We start from the raw sequence: 16,052 nt of genomic DNA on the forward strand, positions 1-16,052 counted from the left end.
GTGGACTTTCTCGGCCATTGATGTCTCAGGCCGATCAGGAGGCATAGCTATAGGCTTCAAGAACAAATCTCTTATGCTAAAAAACATCTGGGGTGGAGGGGGTTTTCTGGGGGCAGAGATATACTCGAGAGACTTGGAGGAAAATCTTATAGTATTAAATGTCTATGGCCCCTGTGTAAACGGAGAGCATTTCTGGCAAAAGCTCCTTGGTTCCCCAATCCTTCAAGCAGAGAACATCATTTTGGGTGGAGATTTAAATTTCTCTATAGGGTTCTCCGAATCCTGGGGACATCTAGCTCAAATTGATCCCCTCTCTGATTACTTTGGGTAGCTACTTGAAGATCACCATTGGATTGATCTCCCTTCAGCTAAGCTCCAATTCACTTGGAAGAACAACAGATCAGGGGATCAAAGCCTAGCGAGAAGGCTGGATCGCTTCATCATGAAAGAAGGGCTCTGCTCCCTTTTCCCTTGAGCTCATCAATGGGTGGGAAGTGGAGGGATCTCGGACCATAGGCCCATTTTCCTGGAAATAGAAGCAAGACAACGAGCTCAAAATGCCCCATATAAATTCAATGCAACTTGGCTGCGGGATCCATCATACTTAAAGTTGATAACGGATTACTGGAATGCTCACCCAATCTCTGAGAATATGGACCCAGCCAATGGTTTGGTTATAAACCTCACAGAAATCAAAGGAAAATCTAGAGAATGGGCGAAAACAAAGAGGAAACAGGATGATCAGATTCTCTCCCAGGCGGAACAAGCAATTGAGGCCCTTCAAGAAAATTCAGATGGAACCTATATATCTCCTGAACAGAAAACTTTTTTTGAAGACCTAATCAAAAGGAGATCTCAGATACTCAGAGATAGGGAGGACTCTTGGAGACTCAGGAGCAGAGCCATATGGCTCAAGGAGGGGGATGAAAATTCAAAATTTTTCCACCGTTTTGCAAATGGGCGAAAGGCGATCAACACTATTTGGGAACTGAAAGATGAACAAGGACATCAGGTCAGCAGTCAAGGGGAACTTGCACATCTTGCATCCTCACATTTTAAGAATATATACAAAGCTCCAGGACAAGCAAACCTCTTGGAAATAATGAGGGTTGCAGAACTTTTCCCAAGATTTGTGGATGAGGATGAGGCGGAGGAGCTGACTAAAGATATCTCTCTGGCAGAATTGGAAGCCACTATCGAAGGTTTCCAAAAGGACAAAAGCCCGGGTCCTGATGGCTGGACTATTGAATTTTTCTCAGCCTTTTTTGAGCTTATTGGAAATGACATCCTCAAGGCCATTAACCACTGCTGCCACAATGGATCTATCCCCTCTAGCATCAAAGCCACTTTCATTGCACTCATCCCAAAATCTGATAATCCAATATCTTTTAATGACTTCAGGCCTATCTCGCTTTGTAATTGTCTCTATAAGATCCTGGCCAAAATTCTAGCGAATAGGCTTAAACCCATCCTTTCGGCCAACATATCCTCTGAACAATTTGCTTTTCTCCACAAGCGCCAGATCCATGAAGCTATTGGCACTGCACAAGAACTCCTCCACTCTATGAAGAGCAAAAACCTAAAGGGTATGATCCTCAAGGTGGACCTCTCAAAAGCCTTTGATAGGGTAAATCTTCTTTACATTAGAATGCTCCTCACTCATCTGGGTTTCCCTTACCTATTCATCAAAAGAATCATGTGTTGCATCTCTGATGTATCTTTCAGTGTCCTCCTTAATGGTTCCCCCACCCCTTTTTTCACTGCTGAAAGAGGGCTCAGACAAGGCTGCCCCCTATCTCCCCTACTTTTTTTACTCATCATGGAAGGTCTAAGTAGATTGATTGCAGCAGAACACAGAAGAGGTCGTATAAAAGGAATCAAAATCACAGACAACTGTTTCCTCACACATCTCCTATTTGTGGATGATGTGCTAATTTTCTTAAATGGAGGTATGGCTGATTCATCGGCATTACATCAGGTTTTCGATCTCTTTCAGAAAGCTACAGGGATGGTAATAAATGTTCAAAAATCTACCCTTTCAGCGATCAGTTGTTCTCCACAAGAAGTCATCTATACCAGGAATCGCTTTCCTTTCCATATTCACCCAATGGAGGAAGGGCTAAAATACCTGGGATTCCGGATCAAACATGGAGGATACAGAATAGCAGATTGGATTTGGTTAATATCTAAGGTGGAGAAAAGAATCAATGTCTGGTATAACAGATACCTTACTAGGGCAGGCAGACTCATTCTAATTAAAGCTGTGCTGGAAGCAACGCCGGTGTACTGGATGTCTTTGGCGTGGATACCTAGGGGGATACTATCTAGGCTTCAAAAAATTTGCTGCAGATTCTTATGGAAGGGATCAAATCAAGGAAATCTCTTTGCCTGGGTTAAATGGGACTCCATAGCTAAACCGAAAAAATGGGGAGGATGGGGAATTAAGAGATTAGATTTTTTTGCAAATGCTCTCGCTGCAAAAATGGGATGGCAACTCCTCACGTCCAATAGCCTCTGGCAGAAAGTTGTCTTGGAAAAATATATTGCACCTGAAAGTGTCTTCAGCTGGATCCGCAGGGAACATAGGGGAAGTGGTAATCACTCCATCATCTGGAAAGCTGTCCTAAACTCTCTTCCTCTAATCAGGGAGGGCTTGACTTGGAGAATTAAGCAGGGAAACTCTGTTCGCATTGGTGTCGACCCCTGGATTGGCTGTGGAAACATGCAAAGACTATCAGAGCGGCTCCTAACACATCTAAGGGATCAAGGAGTCACGCACATTGCCCACATTGCTGACGATGGAAATTCTGGTTTCCTCCATCAAGCTTGGAGGTCTTCCCGTGATATCCACATTCCGGATCAATGGAGACAAGAATGGAATTCTTACACTGAGGCTCTCTCACAAGCTCACATCAGAATATCGGAGGGAGAAGATGAGATTGTCTGGGCCCATGCAAAATCAGGAACATACTCCCCAAAAGAAGGTTATTTGCAGCTAATGCAACATCACCAGCCAGACATCTCACAGCCATGGTGGAAATCAATCTGGCATCTAAAAGCCGCCCCCAGAACTCGGCTACTCATGTGGGCTATTCTCTCCAACAAGATTCCTACTGGGGCAAATCTGATCAAAAGGTCCTTCTATGGCCCCTTCTGGTGCCATCTCTGCAGAAGTAACGAGGAAGATACGGAACACTTATTTCTCACCTGTCCGGTGATTCTTGAATTATGGTCACTCCTCTCTTCTCGTTCCCCCTCCCTTCACCTGTGGCAAGGCCAGACTATCGCTGAGGCTTGGGGTAACTGGCAGGTACAACACTCAGGAAAAGACAGGAACATACCTCTCCCCATGTGTTGGTCAATCTGGATCGCAAGAAATAGAGCAATTTTCGACCAAAAAATCCCACACTGGCCGATCACCATTGCCCACATATTAGCAGACCTCGCTCTCATTCCTGATGATCCTCCTCCGGCCCTCCCTCGATCCATCACCCCTGAACTCATTGACAAATCTTTCCCCTGGGCATACTTTGATGGCTCAGCCCAAGAGGATGGTTGTGGGGGGGGAGGCATTCTTTTCTTGCGTGAGAACCATTCATTCTCGCTACAAATTCCAAATTCCACTGGGAAGAGGCACAAACAATTATGCGGAACTCTCCACTGCAAAATTTCTCATATCCTTTGCACTAGAGAAAGGATGCACAAAATTACAACTGTTTGGTGACTCAATGATTGTTTGCAATTGGCTAACAAGAAAATCAAATTGCACTGCTTTCTCTTTGAGACACATCCTGGATGAGGCACTCAGACTAACAGATGCTTTTGAAAATTTTGACTGTCGACATATATACAGGGAGCGCAACACTCGGGCGGACTACCTATCCAAACAAGCAGCGCAGAGGCAAGAAGAGACCTGGTTAATACAAGAAGATCGGGATGGTACCTTCTTTCAGCACTATCACAGACCCTTTGTTGAACAGGCACAAAGGGATGCTCACATTTGAAAGGGGTCCCAACATGCATAATCTTACTGTTATTTTGTTTATATGCTTTTACTTCTTTCTGGTTAAAAGACTGTTATGGACTATGGTGATAAAAACAAAACTATTATTATTTTTTGTAAAATTTTGGGCAGCAAGCTACAACTGCACAATGATGTCTGAACAATGAAAACTCTATGCTGTTTATCTTTTTTTTTTTTTTTTTTGATCTTATACCTCTCCAAACTCCCTGCGTGGACAACAGTTTGATGAGAGGAGAGAATACAATCTAGAATATCTGGTTTTTCTAGTGGCTTGGAACAATGACAAGTCTATTTTGGTTTTCACTGAGAGGCAAAAAGCCTCGGTATGCATATGCATAGCATCTACAAAATGTAATTTCTTATGATTAATAGAAATTGCGACTTTTTCTACGGGAAAAAAAAATCATTCATACATTCCAAACCCAATAGACATCACATGGGACAAGAAAACTACTAATCCTTATTGGCTCAGCCACATGGGCTGGATAATTTAATTTGTCGTAGGTGTAAAGAGGAAGCAAAGGGCCTTGACATTGGTATAGGTCCACAATAATACGAAATTAATAGAAGTTAGGACGAGAGTACAATCATAGTAATGTTTATCAAAATATGAACTTGTTAGCTAGTTGGTGTGACATTTTGAATGTCTAGAGAATATAACTATGCAGAACATTTAATAAATTAACAATGAATTTGCAATTCATGGTGTGACACTAATGTGAGGTTAAGATTATAACTCTTGCATAATCAAATAAGATTAAAGTATTATGAAGGCCATATGCATAAATCAAATGGTGTGGTTCAAGCCAATACCTGAATCAGATTAAATATATTTATAAAGATATTAAGTATAATGGAAATTGAGGTGGACCATAAAGTAATAGTTATCATGTATATTGACAGTGGATAGTTTATGAAGCAACGTGGATATGTATTTAGAGGATATATACCAAAAATAGCATGAATTTGTAAACTATAACGATGCCATTGAAAGTACTAGAATGTATAGGAAATCAATTTGGTAGCTAAATTGAATGGAGATATTTTAATGGAAATTTGATGAATGGTGCATTTAAACCATGGAAGGGAATGTGCATTTGTACTATTGAAATATAAACATAAAAAAATAAGAATGTTTGGAATAGATGAAAATCAAAATTACCAAGGTACTTCTTAATGTTTTCATACTTCCATTGATTTGTGGAAATAAATGGAAATATATAACAAACCGATCACCACAGCCAGGTAGCAATAGTATAGGTACGTTGAAATATACATAATAGATGTATATTGGATTAAAGGTACACTGAAATCTACATAATAAATGTATAATGGATACAGAGGTATCAAATTTATGAGATCAACCTAAAATGATACAGATTGTTCTAGAATTAGTAAAACCTTGATCTCAGCAATACGAAGGGAAGAGTTTAGGATGCCTACTCTGAATTCTGTAAGAGATTACACCTATTCACTAAATATAGTTGTGAGTGAATGATTGAAAAGAACCTTTGGCATTGACATGACATTATGTTAATGATATTAACATTGTTTGAAAACATTTGGATAATGTGACTGGTGCAGGGAGATTGCAGGAAGCAAGTGTTAGGCATGAAACAATGTAAACATTTAAACAAAAACTATAAACTCAAAACAAGAACTCTAGCCAAAAAACCCTGAAAAAACATAAAAAACAATGCTAAAAACGAAAAGTGTGTATACTGGAATGATGGTTTTTTTTTAGGCTCAATTTTTGAACATGTTTTAAAAATGGTAGTGAAAATGAATTTTTCGTGCAAAAACTATGTAAAAAACACCCTGAAAATGAAAAGTATTGATATTGGAACGATGGTTTTTTTTTTAGGGTCAATTTTCAACATTTCTAAAAAATACCAGTAAAACTGAATTTTTATGTGCAGAAAAACAATTGTTTTTGACGAAAAAACACACTAATGTTTTTGGTAGAATAACATTTTTCTTTCCTAAGTATAAATTCAACATGTTTTAGTAATGACGATAAAGATAAAATAATGGAATTAGAAACACATTACAAATTTGATTAGTTTTCATCCATGTTGTTAAACATATAATAACATCACACTAAAGATCGCTAAAATTCTAATTATTTTCAACCATAAAATTAAAAAACAATGACATTATGAACAAATTACATAACTAAATTAATCAAAATGTCATTGTTTGTATATTGAATGAAACATACATTATATCTCTAATTTATTGTTGCATTGTAGATATTCTAAATAATAAAAATCATCATAATTAAAACATATAATCCAACAACATAAAAATGACTCATAACTTTTGATTTAACACGATATGTAAATCATAATTTTTCTTTCAAGATACGATGCAAACATCAGCTATATAAACTAGCATAGATAATTATTTGAAATCAATCATATTTTCTTGCACACCATTAGAATTCACATCTTGATATGAATGAATGGATGTAGACGAAGATGTTCCATATTCTTATCTTTCATCAACTAGTGCCCCATCTAAGTCAACATGCATGCCCACTATTTTAGGTTTCAAAATTCTTCTGGATCTATGACTGGTTTTAGCAGACTCCCATCTCAACATTGTTCCTTCTGGTAACAACTTTTTTAGAATCTTTATCCTCTTGAAGGGAGGAGTTCCTCTCTTATTTAAATTGAAGTCATAAACAAGTATGTCAAGATCCTCCAATTTTAAGAGGTTTGTGCGGCAACGATTTATATTTGTACCCTTTATTTTTCTCTCTCCGCCAATTTTTTATCAACTACCATCTCTGGCTTATACACACCATTGAATGGGTGTGTATTTGTGGCATACCAATGTACTTCAACACCTGTAACATCTTCATTTTCTGTAAAGGCTTTTATAACCTTAGTAACCCAGAATGGATAGGCATTGGGATCTCCATCTGCTAGCACTGTGATCATGCAACCCTCTTTATAACCTGTACTAAACCCCTGTAAGGGTCTTCCATGGACTCACATTGTGCACAAGACCTTCTATAACCAATATACATCTCTCTTTCCTCTGCCCGTGAAGAATTAACAATACCTTGAGATTGTTGTTGTTCAACAATGTTTCTTTCCTCATGTTCATTTGACACATTTTGTGGCCAACTAAATGGACTTTTCAAAGGCATATCTTCATTTGTTGTTCTTGAAATGATATCACTTTGATTATTGAAAAATGACTCCCACCAAACTGTATCAACAATTTCAAAGTATTCATATGTATATCTAATACATTTTTTTATTTCTTCCAGGCAATCAGAATAATTTATATCTCTATTTTATCTGCGTGCATTATGACCTTCATCAACTCATTGTAATAACAATATTTTTGATGCAAATATTGGATGATCTGGAATGAACTTCAAAAATTTCAAACCTGATGACGGTGCCCATTCTGTAGTAGTTGAATACTTCTTGCCCCATATTATTGTTTTCCCATCAATTTTTTTTGATATGAAATTGATGTTAGAAGCTAATGGCATTAAGTTCTTCAATGAATTTCTCCTCACCATGCGATCCCTAAATAAGCCTTCGCATGCCAACAGTTTCTTCCAACACATCAAAAGTGGGCTCTAGCATGTATGATTTCTTAATACATTCAATTAACGATGGCAAGCTCCCAACTTCCTTCCTCCTCAATGTGACTGAAAAATGACTAAACATCTCATCAATATGGTCATGAGTGTTCCCAAAAAGAAGGAAACCAACCTTTACCTTCTAAAAAATTCTCGATTCAACAAGCATGTTTAGGTATCCAAAAATAACCTGATTTTTGTTTTCACGACAAGTGTTGTCCAATTGTAGATACAAAACTTCAGGAAGGTTACCATACCAATGAGAAAGCACATCATGAATTATGGTTATTGTCAGACTTGCATCATTATGAATATTTGGAGCTGTGAAGTACACCCTTGGCAAAATTTTCCCATTAAAGACCATAACCAACCAAGTGATACTGAATAAAATTTTCCTCCTGTAAAATTTTGGGTGTGCAAAAAAAATGTGGTAAAATTGTTTTCTTCTGGTCCATACCATCAATTATCAAACCCAAATATTTATTCGGATTATCATAACAATTCTTTCAATTCTTGTACATTTTTTCCTTTCACTTGTTTGTTGTTCATGATGCTCCTAAAGTTCTTTGACAATGGAATCTACACAACATAAAATAAAGTCATTAAGAAATATGTTTTCATAGTTGATGACTATACAATTTTAAAAGTTAAAGTTATGAATGCTTACCTCTTTCTAACCCTTGACATTTATCCTTTTTTTATTTAAGAGAAGCACATCTACTTCAAATCCCCATCCTTGTCTTCTTAGGAGTACAATCATTATTGAGTTATTTCTCCATACCTTCAATAAATATTGATATGTAATAAACCGACCATGTCCCTCAGAACCTTCCACATATTCTTTGTACAAGTTATAGATTTCTCATCTTGAAAAATTATCTGGAATATGTTTTGTCCCTCTATTTGGCATACAATCTCCATGCTTTGAAAAGAAATATTTCATCCATGACATTGCAATATTTGATAATGGCAAAAATTGTTGTTTATGACATACTTCTAAATAAAATGTGGGATCCTTTTCCAATTTTTCTTGTATTTTTGAGAGACGAAAATTACCCATCGAATGAAACATTTTGAAATCCTTTCTATAGATAAATAAAGACCCAATATGATAATCATAACCTGAAAATATAGATTGCATCAACAAATATCTCTTCCTTTTCCCTAGTGAAAATTTGAAATCCATATGTTTAAACCAATATTATTGATAACATTCACTTGAAATGAGAGCACTGATAGAACTTCTTCTCACCAGATATTCTTCTCTACCCATTGTATAACGAGAACGTCTTGGATTTATACGATAAGGTCTACTCCTACTACTCGATATAATATTTCCTGGCAACATATCCATCATTGGATCATCATTTTTATAAGAATTTTCATATCCTCACCATGATCAATTGTGCTTTTGAAATACTAACTTAGAGGATATTCTTCATCTTCCCCTTCTTCAGTTATACTATCATAGTCCTTAGAATAAGGACTAAATGGAAAATTTGCCTTGATGTTTATTGGATATTATTCCTCATGTACATTCTCAGTGCTACTCTCATAGTCCATAGAATTAGGACTATGTCGAAAATGCGACTGTTTACTTACTGAAAATTCTACATCATGTTCTTTGTCACTACTACTGTCATAGTCCTTAGGATTAGGACTAAATGGTTCATCCTATCCTTCGTCACTACTTCTCTCATCGTCGTCAGGATTAGGACTAAGTGGAAACTGTGAATCTTTATTTACTTAAAAATCTTCATCATGTTGTTTATCACTGCTGCTATCATAGTCCATAGGATTAGGAGTAAGTGTACACCGTGACACTCTTTTCATTTGAAATTCCTCATCATGTTCTTCATCACTTCTGCTTTCATAGTCCATACGATTAGGACTAAGTGAACACTATGACACTTTATTCATTCGAAATTCTTCATCATGCTCTTCATCATTATTTCTCTCATAGCCCATAGGATTAGGACTAAGTAGAAACCATGACACTTCATTCTTTTGAAATTATTCATCATGTTCTTCATCATTGTTGCTTTAATAGTCCATAGGATTAGGATTAAATGGACACTGTGACACTCTATTCAGTTGAATTCTTCATCATGCTCTTCATCACTGTTGCTCTCATAGTCCATAGGATTACGAATAAGTGGACATGATGAAACTCCATTCTTTTGAAATTCTTCATCATGCTCTTCATAAATTCTGCTCTAATATTCCATAGGATTATGACTAAGTGGACACTGTGACACTCCATTATTTTAAAATTCATCATCATGCTCTTCATCACTGTTTCTCTCATAGTCCATAGGATTAGGACTAAGTGGACACCGTGACACTCCATTCTTTTGATATTCATCATCACACTCTTCATCACTGCTGCTCTCATAGTCCATGTGATTAGAATTAAGTGGACACAGTGACACTCCATTCTTTTCAAATTCTTCATCACGCTCTTCATCATTGTTTCTATCGTAATTAGTAGGCTTAGGACTAAGTGGAAACTATGACTCTTTATTTATTTGAAATTCTTCATCCCGTATTTCATTAGTAATTCTCTCATAGTCTTTAGGATTAGGACTAAGCAGAAGAATTTACCCTCTATTCATAGTGGAGTAATTTTCATTATATTCATCAATATAAACAGAGTTGTTACACTAGGAAGATGTTGATGCTTCACAAAGCAAAACTTCACTATCAGAAGAATCCATGCCTTTCAAATAGAAGAGGTTGAATGATACAAATGCAGGCTCTCCTAATGACAATATATAGATTAAACAATGAAAATTTCCCTCCAAAAATTTCGTTTCATGTATTTCCCTCCATTATTTTCTTCTACAATTTATTGAAAATTTTTAACTAATTTTTTTTTGTATGAAATAAATCTTTGAAATTAAAATTTAAACTAAATATTTTACCTAAATAAATTTATTACTTAAGCTATATAATATTTACCAAACAATTGAATGTTTTTTTTTTAATTATACCTTCTAAAACAAATTAATCCCACATTCATCGTGTTGTAAAACAATTCTGTAATGTTCACTTTATCATAGTTTCCTATATCGACATAGCAAAATTAACATGTTAAAATTTATAAAAACAAATTAATCCCACATTAACTGTACAGTAAAACAATTATGTAATTTTCACTATATAATAAATTTCATTATCACTATTCCTCACATCACATCAATGTTTTCTGTGGTTCGTTAAAAGACTTGGAACGAATTTCTGGAGTAGCTACATTGTTATCAATGACATATTCAACGGAGGATTATCGTATTTGAAAGGTTAGTTAATTTTTCTGTCGTCCAAATTTTAAAATTAAATAAGTATAATGATTTTTTTTTTTTTTTGTTTTAGAAGTAAAAAAAAATTGTGGGACATATTTACCCACTACGTCCGTAGTGGGCGTGGTGGGTCCGATCATGCTCTCGATGGTGCAATGGTTCCCTAAAACTTACACATATATTTGTTTATTTTATTAAATATGAGGAAGGATGCAAATGGAGCACCAAATATTTTCAGAACCTTTAATGAAAAAATTAAGATCGAACAACTGAAGAAGCAACGTCTTAAGAATGTTGAACTTGATCCAACTCTTACTCATTTCATTTGGAATGGGCATGACACTATTCAATATCAAGTAATAAAAGGCAACTATGAAGACATTTCTAAACTCATACCTAAAATGGATTATGCCCTAGTTATTGTAGATATTCTCCATGGTTTCAATATTCCAAACATTGACTATGATAGTGACACTTATACTTATAAGGCTCTTAGCAAAGTGGTTGCGGGATTTCTGGATGTCACATGATCACCATTATGGATATTTATGAGATTTCATTCAAACACACAATTGGCAATGTTATTTTCAAGCTTGAAGGGGAAAACAAACTCAAGGATGCAACTTACATGGTAAGACGTTGAAAATGTATATCTGATTAATGTTAAAAAATTCATTTACGTACAAGTTAATTGAACTTCTACTATTTCATGTTATAGGAAAAAGTCAAATATTCTTAACCATGAAGATCAACCATTTATAGATGATTGTGAGTTCATCCATATTGATAGTTGGGAAAAATATGATAGCTATATGTCTTTTATTTTTAATCGGGTAGATGGAAAGAGTCATAGCCAAGTATTGGCTTATGATGCTATTATGAGAAAACTAACATATGAAGACAAAGAAGCAAAATGAGAGATAGTTAACATTTATAAAAAACCATAGTTATTGATTAACTATCTTACAGACATATTTTCAAATGAAGGAGATTGGGTTCTAGATTTATTTTCCGGCTCAGGTAAGTTTTATTATATGGAATTGAATTTCAATATCTTATTTCTTAATTTATATGTCATTGTACTAATTTACTTCATTATTTAGTTTTTCTTGATAATGAGGTACAATACTAGTATGTTGCTTTCAAAAAGGAAGAAATTGCATTGCCATTGAAAAAGATTCAATACAATGCAATTTTATTCAATAAATAATATTGATCTTCAATTTCTTCCATATGCAATGCAAGAAATTGGGTTGAAGAAAGGGGACTTTAGTGAATAACGTTTGGCAAAAGAGGCAAAGGAATCCGAACCACCATTACATGGAATGATTGGAAAGGCATACATTGGGAGATTTGCAGACATCAAGGATCCATTAGAAGAGGAAAATGAGCAAAATGAAGAAGAGATTATTGTGCAAGAAGACAATGATGAAACTCTAGAGGATGAAGAGTTTGGGTTACTTGATATTGTTGATTAAATTTAAGTTATGCTTGGAAATCAAGCTCATTTTTTGTAACTATTAATTAGTTATACTTGTAATGTTTTGACTTTGACATTTTATGAGAAGAATAAGAATTCAATTAATGTTGTTATGTGTTCAATATTTGTATTGTGTGATTTTCACATTAATTTTTATGTTAATCATTACTTTTTTGAAAAAAAAAGTGATTATTATTATTTTTTTGACATGAAATCCATAGAAAAAACTATTATTTAACCATTTTTAGTTAATTTTTTTCTATTAAATTGTGATTTTTACATCTCATTTCTAGCAAAAAAAATTACAAAAATGATCAAAATGTGTAATTTTTTAGTTATATTTATGTTGAAAATGGTTATTTTTATGTCAATTGTTAAAAATTATTGTTTTTTAGAGACAATTGTTTAATGTGAATTAAAAAATTAATTAACGATGTATAAATATGTAGAATATCGATCTTCTTTAAATATGAAAAACGATAAAAACCTCACTTCAAAAAAAAAAAAAACAAGAAAATATGAAGAAGAAGACCACTTCAAAAACTGTTAAATTTAGAAAATAATAATTTACATTTCATACATTAGAAAATTTGATGTCAGAAAATATGTCTTTTAGAAAAAGTGTATAATGCAGAATCACCACTTTTTTAAACTAGCAAGAAAATCACTAGCATTTTAAAATGTAATGCACATACAAATTTAAAGTGAAAAAAACTATGCTCCAAAAAATTATGTGTTCGGCATCTCCCCTTTTCAAAATCAGGTCACTTTTTCGCTATTTCTACGAAATGGGTAACAATATCAGTTCCCATTTCAAAGTTTACATTGTTATGAATACAAAAGCATTGGAAGAAAACAATTTATTCCAACTTTTTAAATGCAATGAAATTGAAAATGTGGAATCATAGTTAAATTATGAGAGACATTAAACCAGTGGCTAGTCAAATAGTAGTATTGTTATATTAAGGTTATGATATTTTTTGGTTGTAAACTAGTATTTAAAAGAAGGCATTTGATGTGTCTCACAGAATTGGTTGGAACAAATGTTAGAGATAACGCTTGAAGGAGACTTGCTAGTAGAACTCCTTTGTATCCTACATCTAGGAAAGATTTGATTCAGGTGGCAATGAATGGGAACTTGTAATTCCAAAAACAACAACCTGCGAACAAGGAACTGGATTGTAAGATGGAGAAATGACTAGAGAATACACCAAGGAATATGTGAATTTAATGGGGGAGGAATGTAATACCCCTCTATTTCTATCATGATGGAAAAGGTTTGACTAAGTTATAGCAGAAAATCTAGGACTAGGGCTAGCAATGTGAGTAAATATTTTATTACCAAATAGATAAAGGGAATTAAAATTATTGGAAAATGAGACAACTGGAGATGAAATTCTTGCTAGATAAAATCCCATTGGTAAATGGGAATGGACAATTATTTCAAGATAAGAATTCTAGATCAAATTATAGATAATCTCAATGGATGGGAGATAAATATCCATTAAGTTTCTTAGCTGGAGAAAGATGTTAAGTTTGGAAAAAACATAAAAGCCTCATGGGAGAGAAAGGTGAGATTTTATGGGAAAATCCTAGGCAAGTGGATTAAAATATCCACAAAAGCAGGACGCCGCTAAAGAAAACCTTATCATGATAAGAGGGAATTAAACACCCATTGAGGAGACCAATAAGATGTTGTTGATCCATGGGCAAGTAATCTCGGCTTGGGGTTGAGCTGGAGGAAGTCAGTACTAGGTTGGGTGGTGGTGTTTGATTTTCCAAGTGACACTGTATCAGCTAATATGGTTCAATATAATGGAGAGTGGATCATTTTGATTCATCCTTTAGTTCCTTCCAAATATTTGGTGTCAACTTTAATATTTTTCGAATTGAACTTAATTTGTAAGTTTATGTATGATATTTAGTGATTACAGCTATAAATTTCATGTTGGGATATATAAAAAAAATTATGATTTTGTAAATTGTAATGTTTAATGGTTCGATGAAGTAACGATGACATTATTCTATGCTAAGTATGCTAAGCAAAGGCGAATACATGCTTAATCTAATTGAAAGATGCAACTAAACAATGAAAGGTGTACCTTTTAAAATCTGAATACCATCTTGATAACATCCATATTTAGATTCCAAGAGGTTGAATTAGACCATGAAAGCTTTAGACCATAGAAATTTAACCTGAAATTGCCACTTGTTGAATTTGGAAATTGTGGTCTTTTGTGAGGGGGAGTTTATTTCCTTTCTTTTCAACCGAATGTGGCAAGGCTGAGCAAGATGTTGTGAAAAGAACGAACGGTAGAGGGAGGATCTAACATCACCCATTGTAGGTTTTAACCTCGTACAAAATTACCTGCATATGAATTCTAAAACACATAAAATAAATAATGCTAGAGCACAGCACATAAAACACATATACACATAGATTTTCCCCTGGATCCCAAAAACGGGACTACCAGCTTGATTTTTCATTTTGTTCCTTTCAATGTTATAATAGACTTATTTATACATGCCGAAGCATCTAATACCATGGAACGAAAACCATCATGTCCAAAACCATGGATCGAAAACCATCGTGTCTAAAAACATGTGCGAAAATCATGCACAAAATAATAGGTGGGTCTGCCCAACCTAACATAGGTTCTGAAACCAAACGTTTCAGGGGCACTACCTCGAACCCCATAGAGTGGGGTTACCTGCACCCCTCAAACCCCTTGTGACCCCTCTGCCACACATTGGCGCAATGAATAGGGGCCTTCATGCCCCCTCTAACCCCCCGGTTAACTATGTGGGCCAGTCGAGGAAAGAATATAACACAACCCAACATTGTCCCACTTGTTGTTTTCTTTCCACAATGTGCCACAAGAGAGCTTAGTCATTTATCTAGCCCTTCAATGCCCATTGTTTCTCTACACCAAGAGAAATTCTCAAAGCTCACAAATTTTGTTAATGCATTTGTAGTATTCTTCAAAGTGTCCACCTTTACTAGCAACACCTTTTTGTTTTCTATCATATCCCTCACAAAGTGATACTGATCATCAATGTGCTTTGTCTTTGAATGATATGCAGGGTTCTTTGCCAAGAAAATTGCACTTTGGCTGTCACAGTCTATCCTTACAGCTCCTTGTACTAACCCCATACTTGAACACAATCACTGCAACCAATCTGCTTCCTTTCTTGCATGAGTGGCTGCCATGTATTCTGCCTCTATAGTTGATAGTGCCACTATAGATTGTTTCTTACTCATCCAATTGACTGCACCTCCAAATAGGTTAAACACATACCCACTTGTAGATATTCTCTGATCCAAATCTATATCCCAGTCTGCATCAACAAAGCCATGAATATCCAACACTCTGTCCAATCCTGGTCTTCCTTGGTAGCACAAACCATAATCACTAGTGGAACACAAATACCCAAAAACCTACTTCACTATTTTCCAATGCTCCTATCTTGGTTTTGACATAAACTTGCTCAATACTCCCACTGCCTGTGCAATGTCTGGTCTAGTACAAACCATTGCATACATCAGGCTACTGACTGCACTTGCATATGGAAGATAGGACATGTCCTCTTCCTCTTCTTATGTCTCAGGACACCATTCAATAGATAACTTTATGCCTACATGAA

General features: G+C 35.2%; 1 protein-coding gene across 1 annotated transcript; it reads left to right on the forward strand.

Annotated features, from left to right (window-relative positions):
- The first annotated feature begins 652 nt into the window (after positions 1–652).
- Positions 653–3,724, forward strand: LOC149138614 (uncharacterized). Its single transcript, XM_089450414.1, has 2 exons — positions 653–1,415; positions 1,950–3,724. The coding sequence occupies exons 1-2, from the start codon at positions 653–655 to the stop codon at positions 3,722–3,724; spliced, it is 2,538 nt and encodes an 845-aa protein (XP_089306540.1).
- Positions 3,725–16,052: the final 12,328 nt, after the last annotated feature.

Source organism: Pinus tabuliformis, chromosome X (assembly GCF_031772625.1).
Source record: "Pinus tabuliformis cultivar Carrire ecotype Pingquan chromosome X, CPIR1, whole genome shotgun sequence".
Classification (NCBI taxonomy): Eukaryota; Viridiplantae; Streptophyta; class Pinopsida; order Pinales; family Pinaceae; genus Pinus; species Pinus tabuliformis.

What these genes read in the sequence shown, in the direction of transcription:
- LOC149138614 (XM_089450414.1), top strand. Translation starts at nt 653, where the DNA reads ATGGACCCAGCCAATGGTTTGGTTATAAACCTCACAGAAATCAAAGGA. An exon ending in CTTCAGGCCTATCTCGCTTT is followed by an intron (nt 1,416 to 1,949) that starts GTAATTGTCTCT and finishes TCTTAAATGGAG; the next exon opens with GTATGGCTGATTCATCGGCA.